Raw genomic sequence first — 22,252 nt, forward strand, 5'->3', positions numbered from 1 at the left:
TGCTGGGTTCTAGTACAAGATGAGAGGGATGGAAAAGCAGCTACCAGGCGGAGGAAGCTACCACAAGACCCGTGCCCCCATGGTCGCCAGTGGCTGTGTCTTTCACTTCCTGTGAGATTGACAGTTGGGGCCCAGGAGGTGTGGGACTCAAGCAGCCCCAGTGTGGTTATTTGTGCAGGCTCTTGCCTCCCCTCCCCACAACTATTTCCATTCTCACCACACAGTCACATCCGGGTCATGTACACAGAACAGCAGCTGGGGCTTTCCAGGGGACTTCTGAAAAAGCCAGTGAAAGCTGAGGTGTTGGCTTCGCAGTCAAGGCCCTCTTGGGGAAACTTTCTTGTTCCCTCCAGGAGGTTAAGTTCCAGCCTGACAGAGTTACTCTGGCTAGCCATGAAGGCCCCTTCCAAATGAAACTCACTGAAGAATCCGCCAGCGATGGCGTTCTAATTTTAGATGGCTGGGCTAGAGAACTCCTTCAACAGCTGGACTTGGAATTGAGGGTGATGATCTCGCCCCTCAGAGCTCGATGGTGCAGGTGAAAACACGCCTGGTGGGGACCGAAAGAGGACGTGAGTAGCCTGGTCACCACCAGCTTGCCTTCCACAGGCTGAGATAAGCACAGGGTCAAGAGACAGCCACTGGGTCAGCAGATCTTCCTTCTTACACTCCACAGGTGACAACAGAGGAGACAGAGCCTAGTGCAGGCACTCCACTAGCAAGGTGGTGCTCCTACAGCAGGAAGGCCCTGGGCATCATCCCCAATTCTGATAAATTGTGAAGACTGTGTAAATACTGAAGAGTAGCAGAATAATCAGACAACTTTACACAGTACTCTTTAGAATTATTTGGCTTTGTGAGATGGGGTCTCATTATGTAGCCCGGATTTGACCTAACCTCCAACCTCAGATTCTGGGTGCTAGATTTCAGGCATGTGCTACATCTGGCCCTTTTAGGGGAACTACCTACTTTTCTTATTCATTTCCAGTCCTTATAACCCTGAAATAAACAGACAGGGTAAACAGGAGTAATCACTCCTATCTTACAGATGGAAACTAAAGAGAAACCAAAATGGGGATAGTTTCTGTGATTTAAGTAAGACTATATAGTAAACATTTTTATTATAAAGACAACACATCTTGGTCAATGTGGCATTACCCAGGGCTCCCTTCTGAGCCAGAAGAGGGCCTGTTTTCCATGGAAACAAAAACCCAGATCAAGACCCAACAGCCACTCAGGGTACTAAGGAGAATGTGAACTCGGAAACTAGGAAAGGTATGACATAGAAAAGAGACAAAGGAAGAAAGAGACATAAAAGAGCGTCAGGGGTAAAGGCACTAAGGAGCCTTGGATTCCTTCAAGGAGGGTATGTGCCAGGTCAGGAGATAGAACGGACTTCCAGTCAACACTGTTTCCTTGCCTCAGGACAGCAGGCCTTCCCATGATACAGCAGCAAACACAGCAGAGCAGCCATATCCCTCAGAGGCAGGCCAGAGACAGGACCTCGGCTGAGCTGCCTCAGAGCTCACTGGGCAAGTGAGGCCTCACTGCAAGAGGAAAAGGAGCACAAGGCACAGGCCTTTTAAGTATACTTTTAAGTATATTCCAAAGGTTCATTTTATTGGTATTTAAACCAAAGTCCTGCCCATGGACAGAGGCAAAACCCTGAACAGACGTGGGAAATCAGCATCTTGCTCTCCTGATATGGCCTCTGAGTCCACCCAGGCACTCCCAGTTCACCAGTGGTCAGAGAGAGTGAGCAGACTTAAGGCGGGGTGTGCTGCTGCCATGGAGTCTGCTGAGCCTGAGACTGGGCAGGGATTCTTGGGGTCCCGCCTGTTTAGTTCCACAAGAAAACAAGAACAGAAGTAAACAAGATGCTCTGGCCTGCGCCTAGCTAGGTCTTTATTGCTGTGTCTCTGGATTTGTAGGCCACTCCTCGACTCTTCAGCTCCCGCACGATTCCTACGACAGAAAAAGAAACAGTTCCATGAGAGAGTCCTGGGGATAAAGATGCCTGCCACCCCAGCCCTGACACTGGGGCTGCCTGAGATCCAGGCAGAGCTACTGGGAGACAGAGGCTTCTGCTGGGCCTGGCAGATGCTCACTGCTGCTGTCACAACTATTACCTTGGGGCAGGCGACCAGTGACTGACACAGCATATACTCCTGGCTTAAAGTTACCTGAGGAAGAGAGAAGATTACAATGGAATGAGTTAAGACTAAAAACCAATGAAGAATTAAGCCAAAAAATTGAAGAGAGGTAGAGGGGAAGACAATCTGCAGTCAGTTCTCTCCTTCCAACATGTGGGTTCCAGAGCAGACTCAAGTTAGCTAGCCTGGCATTACTGAGCCATCTTGCCAGCCCCAAGGCTTGGCTTTTCTCTACCCCGATCTTTCCCACATGGGACCACGGACCCTGCTGAGTTAAGACATCCTTAGGCACATTCCCAACACTGCAGAGGGCAAGGATAAGAATGACACTTACTGACACGCTGCCACTTGGAGACCCAGCTGTCCTCTGGACTCATCATCGCGATGATTCTAGAGAGGGAAGATGAAGAGTCAGCCTGAGGCTGCCCTGCTAGAGGGGGCTACTGAGCTAAGCAACAGCTCCAGGTGAGGCACCCGAGGAGAAGGTCACCGTGGGAACGCTGGGAAGCAGTTCTAACACTGGGAAGGAGCTGACTCAGGAAGGGAGTGACAAAGGCCTTTCAGTCTATGTCCCCGGATAGCCAGTAAAAAGTGCTGTCCCGCACTGACGACAAACAGCCCAATCACTAGGGGTCTGGAGCCTGCTGCAAAGGAGTCTTAAACAACGAACACGCTTCCTGGAAGTGAACTAGACTTGGACATCCTTTCCTTTAATGAGCTTTCCAGTCTCTTTGGGGTTTTTTTTTTGTTTTTATTTTATTGTATTTTATTTTTTTGAGACAGGGTTTCTCTGTGCAGTCCTGGCTGTCCCGGAACTCACTCTGTTGACCAGGCTGACCTCGAACTCAAGATATCCGCCTGCCTCTGCCTCCGGAGTGCTGGGATTAAAGGCGTGCGCCACCACTGCCTGGCATGAGCTGTGAAGTCTCAAGTACAGTTGGAGACATTTCACATATTTTCATCAGCAAGACTCAGGGTGAGACAGTGCATGCAAAGTCCCTAGTACAGATCCTGACAGAGTAGATGCCAAGTGCCCTTCCCATGCCATCAGTCCTTTGGCAGACAGCTCTGCTTCCACAGGCTGAGGAGCAGAAACCCTACTCAAGGGCTAGAAAGCCACTATGTGCGCAGGCAGGTGCTATGAGAACTATGAGGTCATCTGTCAATCATCCAATCCATAGAACAGTTCCCTAGGAACTGACACACTGGCTGCCTCCCCATGGGCGCCCCCGGTTTCCTGGCAACAATGCTGACGTCCAGGAGTGAAAGAAGGGTAAGGCCAGGCAGTGGTGACACACGCCTTTAATCCCAGCACTTGTGAGGCAGAGGCAGATGGATTTCTGAGTTCCAGGACAGCCAGGGCTATACAGAGAAACCCTGTCTTGAAGGGAAAAAAAGAAAAATAAGAAAAGAAAAGAAAAAGAATAAAGGGTAAGAGAGCAAGTGGCTCTGCAGGCGGACCCCACAGACAGTTACACAGCCTCTCTCTCGCCCCAGCTCCTGTACTTTCTCTGCCCTTCACAATCGACCTTCTCGGTTATATTGAAATGTCCTTTCTACCTCGTCTCAGCTCCCTCTGAAATCCTGCAGTTCTAGTCAGGCCTGATCACCTATCAGGCAGCCTGTAATGCCAGTTACTCTGGAGGATAAAGCAGACTTCCAGTCCAAGGTCTATTTGGTCAACCTAAAAATAACCCTGTTTGGGCTGGAGAGGTGGCTCAGTGGTTAAGACCACTGACTGTTCTTCCAGAGGTCCTGAGTTCAATTCCCAGCAACCACATGGTGGTTCACAACCATCTGTAATGAGATCTGATGCCCTCTTCTGGTGTGTCTGAAGACAACTACAGTGTATTTACATATATATAATAAATAAACTTAAAAAAAAAATCCTGTTTCCAAAATAAATTTAGAAAGAGGGTTGGTCTATTATAAAGATATAATCCACACTCAGCAGGATGATTCTTCAGAAACAACAAACAAAGTCAGGAGTAGCCGGGTGGTGGTGGCGCATGCCTGTAACCCCAGCACTCTGGGAGGCAGAGGCAGAGGCAGGTGGATTTCTGAGTTCGAGGCCAGCCTGGTCTACAGAGTGAGCTCCAGGACAGTCAGGGCTACACAGAGAAACCCTGTCTTGAAAAAACCAAATCCAAAAAAACCAAAAAAACCAAAAAAAAAAAAAAAAAAAAAAAAAAAAGAAGAAGTCAGGAGTAATACACACCTATATTCCCAACACTTGGGAGATAGAGGCAGGTGGATCTGAGTTCTGGGCCACTCAGGAGACAGGGAAACCCTGTCTCAAAAAATAAATAAGTAAATAAATAAAAATAAATTAAAAAATAAAACCCAACACAAGAACAAAACCCAGCAAGCAATAGGAGTTAGGAAAGGGGAGAAACTGGAACCTTAAAGTACTCCTTTTGGGTTCCTCAAACAACTAGTTGTTACATTATGATACAGCAATTCTACGAACAAACATACATCCAAAAGCTCTGGTAGTTAATCTACATAAGTATATTCTTCACAATGGCCAGAAGGTAAGAAACCATGGCATCAAGAGATAATAATTTCTTTTTTTTTTTTTTGGATTTGATTTTTTCGAGACAGGGTTTCTCTGTATCACCCTGGCTGTCCTGGAACTCACTCTGTAGATCAGGCTGGCCTCAAACTCAGAAATCTGCCTGCCTCTGCCTCCCAGAGTACTGGGATTACAGGCGTGCACCACCACCACCCAGTGAGATAATTTCTTAAAAATCCATGCATGCATGCTCTGTCTCTCTCTCTCCACACACACACATACTCACATATACGTGTGTGTGTGTGTGTGTGTGTGTGTGTGTATATGTATACACACACATATATATACACATATATACAAAATAAAAATAGCAAACTGTAAAAAGAAAGAAACTTTTGGAAACTGAAGAGGCAGCTCGGCGATTAAAAACACACACTGTTCTTGAAGAGACCCAAGTGTAGCTCCCAGCACCCATATAAGACGGGTCACAATCGCCTCTAACTCTAGCTCCTACAGGATGTGAGGGCTCTGGCCTTGGGCACTTGTATTCATGCACACATAGCCACACACATATGCATAATTTAAAAACAAAGCATATCTTTAAAATAGTTTTTAAATAGGTTAAATTGGTAAGGATTCAAAGTGACTTGCTTATATCTTACTGTGTAACTCAACATTTTTCAAAGCAGCTAGCACTGGTATTCACTTAATGATAAGAGTGACTACGTTTTACATTCTGTATTTTCAGATAAGGGTCTCATGATGCAGCCAAGGGCTACATTCTGTATTTTCAGATAAGGGTCTCATGATGCAGCCAAGGGCTACCGAACACTGTGTCCCCCTGCCTCAGCTTGAGAACTAGGACAGAAGGCTGCATCAACACACCCAGCTACATCATTGTCAACAGCGGCTAGTGAAGAAACAAAGCGAATACAGGAATGTGCATTTGCACACACAGGAGCTAAAGGTTCCCAATCAGCATGTCTTTACAGCTTTTAGTCTCCCTTAAAGGACAGAGCCACCTTCATAGAACCTTAACTAACACTAGGCGTAAGCTCAGCTCAGAGGAGGTCTTTAACTGGCCTGCAGTTCAGAAGAAACTTAGCAATGCTGCTGCCTTGGGGAAAAGGCCAGACCACTCTTGCTTTGCTCATTCTATTCTCATTTTTCTGGTTAACTTACTTGGGGTGTGTGTGTGTGTATGCATGTGTGCATTTGTGTACGTGCATCCATCCTCTCTCTCCCATATGCATGCCAGGGTGAATGTGTAGAGGTCAGGAAACAATTCTAGGAACTTCATTCTCTCCTGCCACCTTGTGGGATCCAGGGATTGAGGTTAAGGTTATCAGGCCTGCCGGCAGGCATCTTAACCCACTAAGATATTTTAGCTGGTCTTCTTTGAGACAGGGTCTCTTGTAGCTCAGGCTGGCCTCAAGCTCACTATGTATCTGAGGCTAGCTCTGAACCCCCAAGTCTCTGGTGCCTCCCTCTTAGATGACGGGATTATAGGTGCAAGCCACCATATTCACTAAGATACTGTATGAGGGAATAGATTCCTGTACTCCCTTCATTTTCAAAACAGATTTTTCATGTAGCCAACATTTTTGGAGGAATACTAGGAATTAAATCCAGGGCTTTGTACATGGTAATAACATGCTCTCCCGCTGTATTTTACTTCCAAATCGCCAGCATTAAGGCTCTACCACCTCACACATCCCGTGCCAGGCATTAGTATACAACATAAACACAGTCTCAACTATAATTGAGCAGACAAAGAGTTGTGAAGCATTGTTAAATGGGACAACAGAAAAAGCACACACCATTTAAAATGTTCTCCTAGTCACTGTTTAAAACAGCAAAGATGAAAATAACTTAAATATTTATTTTAACCAAATAACTCTAAAACATTACTTTGACATTTAGCTAATCTTTAAAAAATTTCAGATTATTTGACATTCTTTTTCCTCATGCTGAATCTTTATTCGCTGCTATGCATTTGACACTTAAGCATATTCTAATCTGAACTTGCCACATGTCAAGTACTCAGTAGCTACAGAAGTTCATAGCTACTGGGCTGGACCCATAGAATTAATAGCTCTCTGAAGAACTGTTGAGACCAGCTAGTCTTACGACCTCAAAAAATCTGCCCCATATAATAATATGTGTCACAGCTAAGATGGTGCACAAGTAAACAAAGGGGCAAGGAAGGGAGCCGGGCATGGTGGCACACGCGCAGAGGCAGGCGGATTTCTGAGTTCGAGGCCAGCCTGGTCTACAGAGTGAGTTCCAGGATAGCCAGGGCTACACAGAATAACCCTGTCTCGAAAAACAAAACAAAACAAAACAAAACAAAACAAAAAAAGGAGCATGAAAGGGCCTACCCATCAAATGAAGAGCTGGTGCAGTCATAAACCATCTCTCTGTTGCCCTTCATTTGTAGGTATGCATCGCAATTGTCACACCCATCATATTCAAACTGGTCTATAGTCTAGAAAGGGAGAAAAAAAAAGCAAGATGAGCATGAACGTCTTAGTATTTTGACAAAGCCAACCTCTTCGTTCTCTATACAATCCAACACCCTCTGCTCTCCGAACTGTTCCTAAACTTCACCCTCACACCTTTTGATCTTGTCCTTAAATCAGCTTACATATTTTCTAGTCTCTTTGAGGTCAGGGACCCTTTCCAGCTACTCTCAGCGGCTTTGGCTCCTAGTGTCTTTCCAGTCCAACATAGTAAGCTCACCGGACGTCTGTTGGGGAGACAAACTTGTGCTACGTTAAGCTGAGAACTGAAACGCAGTCCTCAGCAGGCACAGACACCCAGCTTACGCTCCTTGGACGTAAACGACGGCTCCCTTAGGCTTCCCACTCCTTAAATCTCAGGCCTTTCCTTTCTTGTGTCTGGCCCCATTTCACCCTCTTCCTCCCATTTTGCCTCCCCAGTCGTTCCTACAACCAAGGCCCCGACGGACACCTTGACTAACGAGCACAGCAAACAAGCCCGCAGATGCCGCAGGTCCTTCGGCACCGTCTCCAGGGCCATCCTCAACGATATGATACTACAGGTTGCAGAGCCGCAGGAAGTAAACAGACCATTACCCAGAATGCCAGCCGCTTCCTGTACGTAACTTCCGATTCCGGTGCCGGCAATCGCGGGCCCCACCCCTCCCCCCCTTGGAGAAGATGGTTTCTCCCGCAGGAGCGCTGGGCGGGGCCGCCGTCAGCCACCTGGGCCGCGCGCGGCCCCGACACCTGGACTCGCGAGAGCGAGCGGAAGAGAGTGCGCTGGGAGCTGTTGGGCCTGTAGGGGCGGGGCATCAGGGTGCGGTTGGAGCATGCGCAGGAGGCGTGGCGCTGAGCAACTCTGGAACTGCGCACCACACGCGGGCCTTTTGATGTAGCCGTCTGGCTGCCGGCCCGCGTTCTCTCCAGATTCCCGAGGAGAACCTAGATTGTTTTGTCTGCTTGTTTAATTTTGTTTACATATCTATTGAGACAGTAAATGGTAATTCCTAAGGTGGCCTCCAACTCTCTTGAGTACCGAACAGTGACCTTGAACTCCTGATCTTCCTGCCTTCACTTTCGGAGTGCTGGGATTATGGGCGCGCACCTCCACGCCTAGGTATTTGGCTTTTTTAACCCAAGGCCGACCTGGTACTCCCTGCCCCTCTTCTCGGTCTCCGGAATGTTCAGAATACAAGGCCGCCGATTCACGCTAGATTATTTTAAAGCTTGAGGCAATGAGTCTTGCCTTTCTGGATGCCTGCAGAGACAAAAAACCTGACGAGGCTCCACCCCTTCTTGTATCTGCAAGAGAGTGATAGGGTTTCGTTTGCGGTCCACAAGAATGCTAGCTTGAGCCGCGCCGACGGGTGGGGGGGGGGGCGGTGTTGGGTAAGGGGAAACGCGTATTTAATTCCTCCTAAAAGCCTCTCGATTGCCCGCCTGGCTCATAATTTACGCTTTGTAAAAGTCTTGGCACATTTAGACATAATTCCATGAGAACATCTGTAGATTAGGTATCTCTTCTCATACTCTTCCCTTACCCCAGCTGCCACTGTGCTGTGTAGGACGCCGAATTCCTTGTCTTCTGAAGTGGCACCCAGACACTATTCTGAGCAAACCATACAGAAGTTCGAGGTCTGGTGCAGTGTGAACAGAGCGTAGTGTTCGCAGGGACCCCCACAGGAATGATTACAGAGAAAGCACCATTTCTCTTGGAGTGTAGGCAAAAGCCTGGTCATTTGTGTTAATCTGAATTGGAGCGCTGGGATATAAATAGCTGCAATCCTTGCTGTTCTGTCCTTCCAGCCCTTCTAATTGAAACTGAACTACAACAGCAAACTACATGGGGTCAGTGACTGGGTTTTAGATACTTTCTAGCACTGGGAAATCTCTTTTCAGTTTGGAATATAGTTTTACCGTGCTATCTCATGTAAGTCTTGTATCAACTCTGAAAGAGGATCATTTTATTTATGGAAAAAGGCAGTCACCCTGCTGAGGAGCTGGCTCAGGACCCACCACATAAAAGCTGGATGTGATGGTATACTACTGTAATCATAGCACTGAAGGCCAGAGATAGGCAGATCCTAGAACTCCAGACAAGTTCAAGTGAAAGACCCTTTTTGTTGTTTGTTTGTATGTTTGTTTGTTTTGAAAGTCTTTATTAAGTAGCTCTGGCTGTTCTGGCACTTGCTATACAGATTAGGCTGCCCTCACACTCCTGTCACTACATGGGTGTGCACACATACCAAAGTTCAGTATTTACTTACAATATTGTAAGGTCACAAAGTCAGACACTGAAGCATCAGGGTCATCAAGCAGTCCAATACAGATAAATGACTGAATCACGAAGAGAACCAGGCATGCTGCTCTCTCCGATCTTTCTGGGGATTTTAAATCTGTCTAGCTTTTGATATCCCCACTAGCCAGAGGGAATATTGGTAAATGCCTATAATCCCAGTAATTGGTAGGGGAAAGAGGGCCACTTTGAGGTTAGATCTCAGCTGTGTAGTGAATTGGGGGTCAGGCTGGGCCTCAAAAATTTAACAAAAGAAGATAGAGAAGATGGAATTGTTAACCTGAGTGAAAAGTCATAATGAAGCAAAACCACAAAGCCAGGTCATATTTATGGATAAATATATTAGCAAATAAATACATTTCTCAACATAGTGCCTGATTCAAGCATCTTTCTGTCTGGTTCAGATATAAATACCCATGTGGGCGTCTGGATGCCAGTCTCCCCACTGACTCTGAGGAGGGAAGGTCCCCAAGTAGGATCCCATGTCCATTTTGCCCCCACATTCACATTCCAGGCAAGGATACTGCCCGAGGGGCTGACAATGGTCAGGATGCTAGGACGAGGAGCCCCAGGAGGTCCACCAGCCCTTGCCCACTTGGTACAAGCTGCCCAGGCCAACTTTTTGCTCCAGTTCCACTTGCACACCTTCAGTTGGGTTGCTGGTTTGTATGGCTTATACTGGAAAGGTGGGCCTCTGGGCCCTGCAGACCCACGAGGTTACATTCTCCATCTCTGCGCCAAGAATTTCTCAGAGGAGACTCCTTGCTTGGCTGTAGCTGTGCCTTCTCTACCTTCCTCTCATCCCCCCCTCTTCCCGGATGAAGTTTAGTAGACATTCATTTCTGCCTGCCTTGGACTTAGGAGACATGAAAGCTTCAAGGAGCACTAATTCCCTCCATTCCTGTTCCCTGCCTCAGAGGAACTGGAGTTGCCAAAGGGACAAGGAGTTTGATAATCAAAAGATTCATCCCAGGCAGGTCCGGCACAGTCCCCACCTCTGGGACTGAACTCTATTCTTTGACTCCCCCAAGTCTTCAGGGTAAGATTGGTTTAAGAACGGGAAGGAAGAGCCGGCCCTCCCTGAGCACCAAGCAGGCAGGTGCAGGCTGGAGAAGGCGCCGAGCGAGACCTCTCTTGGGACTGGGGTTCACCTAAACACCTTGTTCTTTTGTGAAGACGGAATGATAAAGCTGAAGTTGTCCCAGAGAAGCCTTGAAAGGAGGTGAGCAGTGGTCATGCACCCAGCGGAACCAACTGGCTTGTGTGAACTTGAAGCCTGGGCAACGGAGACCCAGCCCGGGGAACCTAGCCCGGGGAACCCAGCAGGGCTTGGGGAAAGAGCAGCACCTTTAGGACATCTAGATATTCACCTAGAGCTTCCTGTCAAAAACTCAGCCTTTAGGAGTCTACCCCACAAGTGCACACTGGATACTGGCTGGTTGTCTGGCTTGACACAAGACTTTCTGCACTGTAGGTGTATTCCACAGACAAGCTTGGGAGTTGAGGGCAGGAGACAGCACTCCTGCCACCCACTGCCACCACTCTTCTGACAGTGGTCCCAGGAAGCATGGTACAAAGGGGTGCTTGCTAAGGCCCTTGCTCCTCCCAGGAGCAGGACCCTATGCCAGGCAGAACCCTGAGTCATCGGGAGCACAGTCGCCACCGCCGAAGCCTCATCTGACCATGTCATATCACACAGCCTGTTCACACAGCTCCTCCAGCTCCTCTTCCGAGCCTGCATGAGAAGAGAGGGGGAGAAAAGAGGTCACCAAGGGTCCAGCTAATCTCCTGCTTCTCGCACCTGTGGAGGCTGTGGCAGGGAAGGGACCACAGAGAGGGAGAAGCAGGAAATATGTCTGCGAAGGCAATTAGGTTGAAAGCTGAGAGGGGCCCACTGGGAAACGGGAGAGAAAAACAAACCTAGAGAAGTACTCACAGCAACCGCTGTGAGTAGGACTTACTATTCATTCATTCCCCCTATAAATATTTATTAGGCATTCATTGTGAACTTGGCTTGCTACCACCTGCTGAACAGAATATCTAGAAGAATAGGCTAGCAGAAAAAGCATGCATGCACACATGGATATTCTGTGCGACTGTGGGAGAGAACCAGGGGCCTCAGAGACACACTGAGGGAGGAATGCATATCCCGCACAGCAGCGAGGACAGACTTTCTGACTGTGAGGATGCACCAGCTGGTTTTACAGAAGTGGTTAAGAATTGGGTTTGTAGGGACAGGGAAGTCAATGGGACATTCTGGGCAGCAGGAACTATAATTCATGTTTACCCAACTCAATTAAAGCAGAGAGCAGAGGAAGGGAAGGGAGCTAGGTGGACCTCGCAGGTGCTGGAGCACTGAAGGCCACATCAGGTTGGATTTCTCCTGCCTGTGGGCATAACAGAGCATTTGATTCTAGAGAGTTCACAGAAAGGCTGATGACCCTAACAGTGCATGAAGGGACAGAGGGAGCTGAGCTGCACAGCTCTATGGGACACAACACTAGGCCATGTGCAGGCCTCTCAACTCCGTGACCCTGTCAGAGGGAGGCTCCTGCTTTGACCTTCAGGCTGTAATCCTTATGGACAGGGGCCATCAGCAGCGGACCTGAGAAGATGACAGAGCTAGCAGAGGCACAGGAACCAGTGAGTGTCAGGAGCAAGGAAGAGGGATGGAGGGAGGCACCGAATTCAGAGCAAAAGGTGGTCTGATTCTGCCAGCACTGGAAGCAGTTTGACAGTCCAAAAAAGGGAATCATCAAACACCTGGTCCATGCTCATATCACGTGACCATGGACACTGTGATTCTACACACTGTCTTCATGCCTGTCTCCCCACGGACCTGGGTCTTCTGTGTGGCAAGCTCCCCATCCTCAGAAGCCTGCCTAGGACCTAGCACATAGCTAGCATGTGATCAGGAGGAGAACGTGAATAAATGAATAAATGAAGGAATGGCATTGGCTCTCAAGCCCTGAGGCTCTCAAAGGTGGGAGGAGCGGGAGGCAGCTAGCCTTGGAAAGGAGGCACGGTTTATGCAGACAAATGTGCAAAGCTTTGGCTTAGAGCTTAGAGATCCCATGAAAACGTGGCTAGCCTTATTAACAAGAGTGCTTGGAAGAAAACCTTAGTGGTTTCTCTCTGTCTCTGTCTTTGTGACTCTGTGTCTCTGTCTCTCTCTGTCTCTCTCTCTCCCCTCCTTTGTTGTTGTTGCTTTTGTAGCCCAGGCTGGCCTTGAACTCATAGATCTGTCTTTCTCTGCCTCCCTAGTGCTAGGATTAAAGGCATGTGCCAACATTGCCTTTATACCTTAATAGTTCCTTTACCAAAACCCAAGGGCCCCTAGAGAAGCTGAGAACCACCTATGATTTCTGTTCTTCAAGTAAGTCATAATCTCCTCAGTTCACCAACCCCTTAGCTCTTGTCACCTGCCCTCCAACATCCAGATGGACTCTCCTTTTCCCAGAACACCTGCTTCCTGAACACTCACCAGACTGGGCTGGCAGCACCTGGCAATGTGAGTAAGGACATCTGTCCTCTGGGGTGTCAAAACTCCACTTAGAATGTCTCTCTTCAGGTAAGCATGGTCCCAGAGGCTGGTGGGGATTCAGATACAACCACACTGGCTGTGAACTTGAGTAACAGGGGCCTGGGACTTCATGTAGCAGCCGCCTATCCAGGCCTGGAGGTCTGAACATCAGTGGATGAACCTCTGGGGGCCAAGGGTACACTAGACTGGGGCTGTAGTGGGGGAAAACCGGGCAAGCTGTGTGCACAGTCAAGTCCTGGGGCAGAGAGCTTGGCAGGGGTTCTGATGGGCCACCCCGCCGTTTTCTCTGTGGGTGTCTGACAGTGAGGCTGGATTTCTGTAAGTTCAAAAGACTGTGGGGGCTGGGGCTGGGGCTGGGGCTGGGGCTGGGGCTGGCAGCTTCTGCTAGGCCAGAGGCAGGCTCTGTAAGGGCCCTGGGCCGTTGTGGGTTGGGGAGCATTGAAGAAGCTGTTGGGTTGGGTGTGGTGAGTTGCTGGTCAGGGAGAGATGGCTCTAGCTGAGTGTGAGAAGCAGCAGGCCTGGACTGTGGGACCCCAGTTTCTGGGCCAGGCTTCCTGCCATGCCACTGGAACTGCTTTTTGTAGTGGTGGTGGCGGTGGCGGTGATAGTGTATGTGACTGGAAACCTGGGTCTCTCCCGTGGGTACCACTGAGTCCAGCGAGCGGGGTCGAGAGGTCACATTAGGTTGCATCCCTTTCCCTTGGAGATCCCCTTCAGGGCTACAGTATACCAACGGGTCAAAGTCACTGCTCAGGGAGCTTCCGAAGGTAGAACTGCTGCCATGGATGCCCTGCAGGCTGATGTCCGTGCAGTTGACCACTGAGTCACTGGAAGAGCCATGACAGGGTCCTGAGCTCGAGTCACTGGCTGGCCCATCTGCCAAGTAACCACTGCGTTCTGTACAGTAGCTTTCTCCAGACCCGCTGCTGTCATGAGGCCTGGCCCGTCGTAGGGCCATTGGGCAAGCTGTGGGATGCTGAGCGGTACATCGGAGGCGATTCAGCCCCCAGCCTTGTGCATAGGAGTGCGGGGATACTGCCAAGTGCTGCTGTTCTTCCGGCGCCCGAAGGTGTGAAGCCCTGGGAAGGCGCTGATGCCGAGGGCCCATACTTGGCTCCTGGGAGGGCAGGAAGGGTCTAGGTCTTGGGGTCCGGGTGACTGAATTCCTAGATGGACCCAACAGGTAGGCAGAAGGGAGATGATAGTGGGCGTGGCCAGGATGCTGGCGAATGAGGTGGAGTCTCCTGCCTGGTTCTTGGTAAGATGGAGAGGCTCCCAGGGCCTGGGAAAATGAATCTCCCTCTGGGAAAAGAATAGAGAATTGGGACATTTGGTTTCACAAACATAGACTTCATAAGGAGAATGAACTCAGAAAGGCGTAACCACCCATCTGATCCTGTATAGCTTCTGAGCTCAGTTTGGGGAAATAAGAACATCTAATCTAAAATACACCCGCGCCTGAACTTAACTTCATCCTTAAGGTCAGGCTGTCTGTCATCCCTGCTCCTCCCACCAGCCATATAGGGAGGGCACTTCCACCCCGGAACCTCTATGAGTAGAATAGGGTCCCTTATTGCCAGAACGTTAGAATAACAATGTTGCAAACAAATTAGATTTAGAAGCAACACGGCTGTGAAAATACACTCTTTAAGAAAACAAAGATGGCTTCAGTATGGACAACCCTCCCCAACAGACAGGTGCTGTTGAGCAGTTCGCAGCTGAAGCCAACATGGTGGCAGCTTCTTCTTCTTCTCCTCAGCCTCACAAGAGAAACCCTTCCCCACAGGGGCAGCAGCTGTGTTCTACATCCGCCTGTATGCACTCAGAGGGGCCCCTCAGTTCACCTCCTACCTATGATGTTGAACATGCAGAGGGGGCAAGTCCGATGCTGGTATAGCCAGGGGTCCACACAAGTTCGATGAAACTCGTGGAGGCAGGAAATGACCCGGAGCTCCTGAAGCAAACAAGAGTGCCCCAAACAAAGGTTACAAGGTAACCAACTCCCTCTTGGCCTTGCCTTCCTGCTGTCACCTACTTGCAAAGGAATAGAGAGTAATGGTGGCGGGTTGGGCTTTGGTTAGCTGGAGGATTTGTGTTAAGCTGCATGGCTCTGGGCAAGTTTTTGGTTTTACTTTTTTTTTTTTTTTTTTTTTTTTGAGACAGTTTTACATAGTTCTTTTTCCTATTACCCCAAGGCTGGATTAGAGGCATGCACCACAATGCCTGGTTCACGTTTCTCAACAGTTTCTGCTGTCAGTAAGGATAAGCACCCAATCTATTCTCCAACCTCCTCTGTCCTTCGGCTAACGTGAGATAAGGTGTTTAAAGCGCTACTGTGGCCTGACATGAGGCTCCCTCTCAACATTATCACTGATTGTTCTCAGAAGCCCAGCAAAACGGCCACATCTTAGAGTGACCTGCCTTGGAGGACACATAAACCCAGATGTAGTTGTGATGTAGTCATACCTAGACCTGCCCACCCCTGCCCCATCTACCGTCTCCATCTCCAGCCTGCCCCACCTCACCTGCCCCTCTGAGAACTCTTCCAGACAGATGGCACACACGGGGGCTGAGCTGCAGCTACTCCCTGAGTCTGGCCACTCCGCTCGAGCCCGTCTACAGCTGCCTTGGTACCTCCTGGTGGCCAGCTGGCTGATGGCCTGGGCTGTCCGCTGCTGAAGAGGATCCTGGGAAGAGGAAAGGAGTTCACAATGATGCAAGAGCTCTGCGTTCCTCTCTCCTGGGCCCCAGCATGGACCCAGGTCCATCTCCCCATTAGATCGCACAGCCAAATGAGTGCCCTCAAGGGCGCGTCCCTTCTGAGCTCCTGCACCTTGTGTCCTACCAGTTCTCTATACTCCATTAGACTTTTCTTCCTTTGATGACACACAATATTATTACGTGGGGCTGGAGAGATGGCTCAGCAGTTAAGAGCACTCATTGACTGCTCTTCCAGAGGCCCCAGCAACCGCATGGTGGCTCACAACCATCTGTAATGAAATTCGGCTCCCTCTTCTGGTGTGTCTGAAGAGAGTGACAGTGTACTCACATATGGTGGCTCACAACCATCTGTAATGAAATTCGGCTCCCTCTTCTGGTGTGTCTGAAGAGAGTGACAGTGTACTCACATAGAACAAATAAATAATTCTTTAAAAAAGTATTTACTATTCTATTCTGTGTGAATGGGTCTTTTCTCTCTGTGTAGCCCTGGCTGTCCTGGAACTTGCTCTGTAGACCAGGCTGGCCTCTAACACAGAGAGATCTACCTGCCTCTGCCTCCTGAATCCTGGGATTAAAGGTGTATGCCACCACCACTACTCTGCTGAATAAAAGTTTTTAAGAGTAGAGGAGGGTTTTGCTTTATTTTGTTTTTTTGGTTGATTTTACTCATGGTGCTGTTCCCAACACCTGAAACTGAATTACTCAGTATAGATGATAAATGGGTAAATGGGTGGACAGACTGATGGATGGATGGACAGATGGACAAGAGATCTGAGGAGAGGCTGCTAAAAGCAACAGAGAGCCTAGAGTGTTTATTTAAGGGGAGGCTGTTTCACGGCCATAAAGACACCTGTCTCTCACTTTCTTCTTTCTTCCTCCACATTCATACCCATACCCACTCCTATCAGGCAGCCGGACACTGCTCACCGGTCTGCTATGGTGGGGGTGGCACCTGACGCGCAGCACCGAAGCCAGGATGATCACAAAGACGGTCCCCACTACGGTCAGGAGGATCCATACATCATAATTTGCCTGGGGATGTGGGTGGGGGAAGCAGAGAAGAAAAGGGTCACACTCTAGAAAGAGCCAGACCAAGTCAGGGAGGAAAGTAAAGCCACTAAAGAGAGGGAGCTGTGGGCCCCTGGGCCTCCTACCCGAGGGATGAAGAGATGGAACTCAGCAGAGGACTAGACAGCTCTCTCTGCTTGGGGCTGCAGGAGAGTGCTCTCTGGGTGCAGTTAGGAGAGGTGTTATCTGGGAAGCTACACCCACATTTGCAGGCAAAGGGGAGCACCGAGGCTCACAGCCTGGGAGTCCCACAGGCAGGTTTCTCTTCTCCTTCACCTTTAAACCACAGAGCTGAAAACTACCATTGGGCTCAATCTGTTCATCTTGTAGATGAGGCTCAGAGAGTAGGAGAAACTCCCTGAGACGCATGGCTAGGTGGACTCTAGAGGGTTTCCAGGGGGCTGGTGGATGAAGTGGAGGTGACTGCAGATGCAAGGCTGAGCCCTGAGGTGCTTACCCCAGCGGGGGGCTCCTTCAGCTCAATCCACACATAGGCCTTCCGGTTCTTGTACACAAACTCCATCAGTTTCTCCGCATCATGACCCCAGATCAGCACCACTGGCTTAGTCAGTCCCAGGGGCTGCTGCAGCTGTAGAAGACAAAGCCCCAGCAGGGCTGCTTGACTTCTGCTACCACCCACAAGAACCCTACTTTGCTCCATCCAGACCCCCTCCTGGAACACCCATCGCATCCCTAGGCACCTGCTCGGCCGCTGATCGATCCTCGGTGATGTCAAAGAGTACAGCGTTGGCTCCTCGCTCGCCAGCCATCCGGGCCTGCAGAAACAGAGCAGAGGCTTGTCCCACCCTGGCCACGGCTGGCTCTCAACCCCAGGGCGCATGCACACTCATCTCACCCTAGGACAAGCACCCTGTCCACTGACAAGATGTGTGCAAGGAATCAGGGAACTCATGTGTATATGTGCAGAGCCTGGGACCCCGGGCTGAGCCAGCCCTCTGCCTTCAAAGAATAGCATTCATGCTTTCATTTTGAAATAGACCCCTCACCCCCGGCTTCACTGGGTATCAGATGGTGGTTTTTGAGTGACAGACACAGCCCCTGCTCAGGGATCAAGCATTGTGAACAAAGGGCAGGGAGTGTCTGCAGTTGGAGGAAGCTAGAGAAGACCTGAGAAGCCAACCCTGCCTAGCCAGGGGCAGCTACGGAATGCCACCTCTCAGGAGTGAGGCTCAGGCAGAGTGCTGGGAGCCTGGGACACTGTTCTGCCCCCCCCCCCATGGGAGAGCTGCCACCTCAGTGTGTCACCCAGAGGTGCTCCTCTCCCTGCCACCCTGTAGCTTTCCAAACTCTGGTTCCAATCCAGGGCCTTAAAGAGCCCTTGTCCTACACTTGATCCCTTTGTCCTTTCCCTTAGGATGGCCGATTGAAGAGGGACGACATGAGAGGGCTGCTCCCTCAAGGTCACGCCTGTGCACAGGTGCACGCGTGCGTTCACCAAGGACTCCAAGACCCTATTGGAGGCAGCACAATCTAGCCAGCCATGCAGCAGCGCCTGCCCGATAAGAGTCAAAGACAGAGCCAGAGGAGGGAACCTGGGGGCCTGTGAGGGGTAAGAGGAGGAAGATAAAGAAAAGCAACCACAACCAACTGTCAAGTACAGGAGCTGCTCGCAGCCTGCTATCAGACCTCCCAGACCGTTAGGCTCAAAGCCTGCCACCTCTGGTGCCATCTCCTTCCCAGGGACTCTGCTGACTCTCTGAGGCTTTCCTGCAGGCAGTGAAGGAGTTAACTCTTCTGCAAGTCACAGTGGCAGGAAGAGGAGCCAGGGTTGGGACTCACTCACACTCCTAGTTCTTTTGATCTGTGCTGTCTTCCCAGGGAGAGCCTGTTGGGGCAGGTCTCCTGCTAGGCAGGCTGGGAGCAGCCTGGGCCTCTGCTCTCTGCTCTGCAGTGGCAGGGGCTGGGTGGCCCCTCAGAACCAGCTGCCTGCAGGCAGGGGACAGGGAGAGGGCAGTGAGACATATAAGCAGGGGTGTGGTGTGTGTGTGTGTGTGTGTCATTTTGGTTTAGGATAAGTTTCTTTTCCTCTCTCTTGCTCCAGGGAGTTGGGCTGGTGGTCCCTCTACAGGGCCTGCCTAGGCTAAATGACTCCCACCCCAAGCCCTGAGGAAATTCTTGGACTCTACAATGGACTGGGGAAGAAACTGAGAAACTGCAGCTTCCATTGGCCTCTCAACCACTTCCTTCCAGAAAGGCCAGCCTAGCTGAGCTCCTTCAGACAAATCTTCAGGGCCCTGCAAACAAGGACTTTTTGTCAAGTAGTGCTGGGAGAGGAACCCCTGTTAGGGGTGATTCTGCTAGTAATTACAGTCCAGGGCTGGGTGAAGACTGGGAGGGTTACCCTAGTAGTCACAGAACAAGATTCTCAGGGCCTCAAATTTCCCATACCCAAGTTTCTAGGCCCAGTGTGGCCTGGCTCGGGGACTCCCTTCTTTGGAGATATTCTTTCTTCTTTGAAGAATTGGGGTAGGAGAAGTAGAAAGCAATTACTGATGAAGTTCAAACACCCCAGCCCATTACAGCCTGTAATTATAAAATTGTAAAAGCAATCAAAGAGCCCAGAGCGTTTGCCAAGAGGAGAAAATAAACAGGACTTTCTGGTAGTGGGTGCCGGAGTCCAGTGTTCTAGGGACAGAAAGCAAGATTTGGGGATGAGGAGCAGTTCAACTGGGACCTTCTGTACCCCCTGCCCACTTGCACCTAAGAGAAGGGGCTACAGAGTGTCTGGGGTATGGAATCTGGGAGACAGAAAGGATGGGTAAGGGCCTACAACCAGAAATCCAGGCTTAGAAAGACAGTGCAGGGACCTCTCTGGATACCTTGGGCCAGCAAGCAAGCAAGCAAGGCTCCACCAGGAGCCAATTCAGGGTGTGCACAGAGGGAGCTGAAGTCCTGTCTCTTGATCTACTAGACAGCTATTACAATTTCCTCTACAGACCACAGTGGCTGTTTCTGTACATCATTTGCTTATCCGTAATACAAAAGTACCTACTAAGCCTGAGGTATCAAGGCATTCGGAAGGTCAAGACTCCCTATGCACAACAACACAAACATGATAATGCTTACAACAATATTTTAGAACCAGAGTTCTCAAGTTTCCTAATGCTGTGACACTTTCACACACCTCCTCATGTTGTGGTAGCCCCCAACCATAAAATCATTTTGTTGCTGCTTCATAACCATAAATTTGCTACTGTTATGAATTGTAATGTAAATATCTGATATTCAGGATGGTTTTAGGTGTCCCTTGTGAAAAAGTTATTTGACCCACTCAAAGGGGTCAAGACCCACGCGTTGAGAACCACTGCTCTGGGGTGTGAATGAAAGGAACACTTATCACTTCAGAATGATCTTCCTTCTACTCTCTGGTCCCAATCTGACACAAATACTTAACACACAAAACAGACAAATGTGAAGCAGCTCCCTCTGACGGGAGAAAATGGCCATCTTCTACCACCTGTTCCAGGCACCTCCAAGAATCATAGACTTAGCAGAATATTGTGTTGAAAGTTCATTTGGCCAAAGCCCCCCATCTGCTGGAAGGAAAGCTAGAGGGAGGGATTTCTGTCTCTACAGAGCAGGTTCCTGCTGCAAAATTCACAGGACCAGTGACACTAGGCTGCCCTTGAGAAAAGACAGAGGGAAGGAGAAGTGTGTTTCTTACTGAGATCTACCGTTCCCAGAGTGCCAAAGCCTGGATCCCAGATCTGCTCCCACTATTAGCTGTGAGACTTTGGGGCAACTCCCCCGGGGTTCCAGTTTTTGTCCCTGTAAACTAGGACGATAAGGGACCCTGCTGCAGAGAGCTACTACGATGACGACATTCATTAGTCCATGTAAAGTACTTACACTTATGCCTCGTGCATGTTGTTAGTTATTGTATCAACTATAATATATGGTTTGTAGCCGGGCAGTGGTGGCACACACCTGTAATCCCAGCTCTTGGGAGGCAGAGGCAGGCAGATTTCTGAGTTCGAGGCCAGTCTGGTCTACAGAGTGAGTTCCAGGACAGCCAGGGCTATACAGAGAAACCCTGTCTTGAAAAACATATATATATGGTTTGTATACATGAGTTCATTAATTCCTTAGGATTCCCTAAGACAGTCAGGAACCCGAGACTCAGAGGGTCCATGGACACTATCACTGTGTTCATGGCCATGGCGACCACTGTGCAGTATCCAGAACTTCAGCCTCCATAGGACCTGCTTTCTGGTCTGTTTTGTCTTAAGGTGTGGTCTCACTATGTAGCGCAGGTTAGCCTCAAACCGCACAATCCTACTACTGACTTGGCATTCCTGAATACTGTGATCATAGGCACGTGCTACCATGTCCAACTCGAGAGTACTTTCTCTTAACTGCCGGGTGTGGTCGTCTTGGTACCCAGTTGCTTGTCTCTGAATATGATTCCTCCCATTAGGCAAAAGGCCACTGTGCTTGTCCAGCCATGACAGGGGGAGTGGAGAGCTAAGGAAGCAGACACCAAGGCAGGAGCAGTCACAAGAATGGAAACGTCAAACAGAGTTATGGTGAGGGTTCTAGAGAAGAGTAAGAAGATAAGCTAGAAGCGGACGCACGGCTTCTGTGAACTGTAAGGAAGAGCCCACGAGCGAAGACTGTCCAGTGGTGGGACACACACTGGGCATGTGCAAGGCTCTGCACTGAATCCCCAGGGCCAGAAAAGAATGAACCAAAATGAAACAAAATGAACCAGTGACAGCTCATACTGAAGGGTGATTGATGTCCGAGACAACAGAGTGGCCACTGCTGTCCGTCATTTACTGAACGATTGGCATTAAATTGTATGTTTGCATCTGTGCTGTCCCATTAGGTCCCCATAACTAGGGCTGGAGAGATGACTCAGTGCTTAAGAACACTGGTAGCTAGTTCAGGGGACCCAGGTTCAATTCCTAGCACCCCTACATGGTGGCTCACAATCATCTTCAGTTGCAGAGGACCTGATGCCCTCTTCTGGCCTCTGAAGGCACCAAGCATGCACACGTATGGTACACAGAGATGCATGTTGACAGAACACTAATATGCATTAAAAAAATAATTAATTAAAAATATCCTCCTTGCCAGGCAATGGTGGCGCACGCCTGTAATCCCAGCACTCTGGGAGGCAGAGGCAGGCGGATTTCTGAGTTCAAGGCCAGCCTGGTCCTCAGAGTGAGTTCCAGGACATCCAGGACTATACAAAGAAATCCACCACGCCCCGGGACCTTGAACTTCTAATCCTCCTGTGTCTACCACCTGAGTGTTAGGACTATAAGTCTGTTCTGCCACACTTCCCTGTTAATATTAAGGGAAAACCAGAACAGAAACCAATCTGGGTGAGAGATTTTCAATTTTTTTCTTTATCAAAGGCCTTATCTTTGCCTTATTCTTCCTAGGAGCCATAGTGTGTGTGTGTGTGTGTGTGTGTGTGTGTAT

The 22,252-nt window shown here is 49.5% G+C and overlaps 2 protein-coding genes across 3 annotated transcripts in view; both read right to left on the reverse strand.

Moving 5' to 3' along the window:
• Positions 1–1,589: 1,589 nt before the first annotated feature.
• On the reverse strand, positions 1,590–7,759 carry Supt4h1 (SPT4 homolog, DSIF elongation factor subunit). The gene is made up of 5 exons (XM_052196046.1): positions 7,642–7,759; positions 7,050–7,156; positions 2,488–2,543; positions 2,130–2,183; positions 1,590–1,965 (listed from the first exon to the last, which is right to left on the reverse strand). The coding sequence occupies exons 1-5, from the start codon at positions 7,708–7,710 to the stop codon at positions 1,898–1,900; spliced, it is 354 nt and encodes a 117-aa protein (XP_052052006.1). The 5' UTR covers positions 7,711–7,759; the 3' UTR covers positions 1,590–1,897.
• Positions 7,760–9,830: 2,071 nt separating this feature from the next.
• Rnf43 (ring finger protein 43) overlaps positions 9,831–22,252 on the reverse strand; it is a 71,926-nt gene continuing 59,504 nt past the window's right edge. For both annotated transcript variants that reach the window (XM_052196532.1, XM_052196531.1), the window contains exons 4-10: positions 17,503–17,577; positions 17,259–17,390; positions 16,661–16,765; positions 15,538–15,699; positions 14,864–14,966; positions 12,953–14,314; positions 9,831–11,203 (exon numbers count right to left, since the gene is read on the reverse strand). In XM_052196532.1, the coding sequence (XP_052052492.1) occupies positions 11,160–11,203; positions 12,953–14,314; positions 14,864–14,966; positions 15,538–15,699; positions 16,661–16,765; positions 17,259–17,390; positions 17,503–17,577 (1,983 nt within the window). In that variant the 3' untranslated portion in view covers positions 9,831–11,159. The remainder of the gene's footprint in view (positions 11,204–12,952; positions 14,315–14,863; positions 14,967–15,537; positions 15,700–16,660; positions 16,766–17,258; positions 17,391–17,502; positions 17,578–22,252) is intronic.

Source organism: Apodemus sylvaticus, chromosome 10 (genome assembly GCF_947179515.1).
Source record: "Apodemus sylvaticus chromosome 10, mApoSyl1.1, whole genome shotgun sequence".
NCBI lineage: Eukaryota > Metazoa > Chordata > Mammalia > Rodentia > Muridae > Apodemus > Apodemus sylvaticus.

Coding starts and splice junctions, on each gene's coding strand:
- Supt4h1 (XM_052196046.1), bottom strand. CDS start 7,710: ATGGCCCTGGAGACGGTGCCGAAGGACCTGCGGCATCTGCGGGCTTGT. Junction 7,157..7,641: donor TGCTGTGCTCGTTAGTCAAG/GTGTCCGTCGGG, acceptor CTCCCTTTCTAG/ACTATAGACCAGTTTGAATA. Junction 1,966..2,129: donor CACTGGTCGCCTGCCCCAAG/GTAATAGTTGTG, acceptor TTTCTGTCGTAG/GAATCGTGCGGGAGCTGAAG.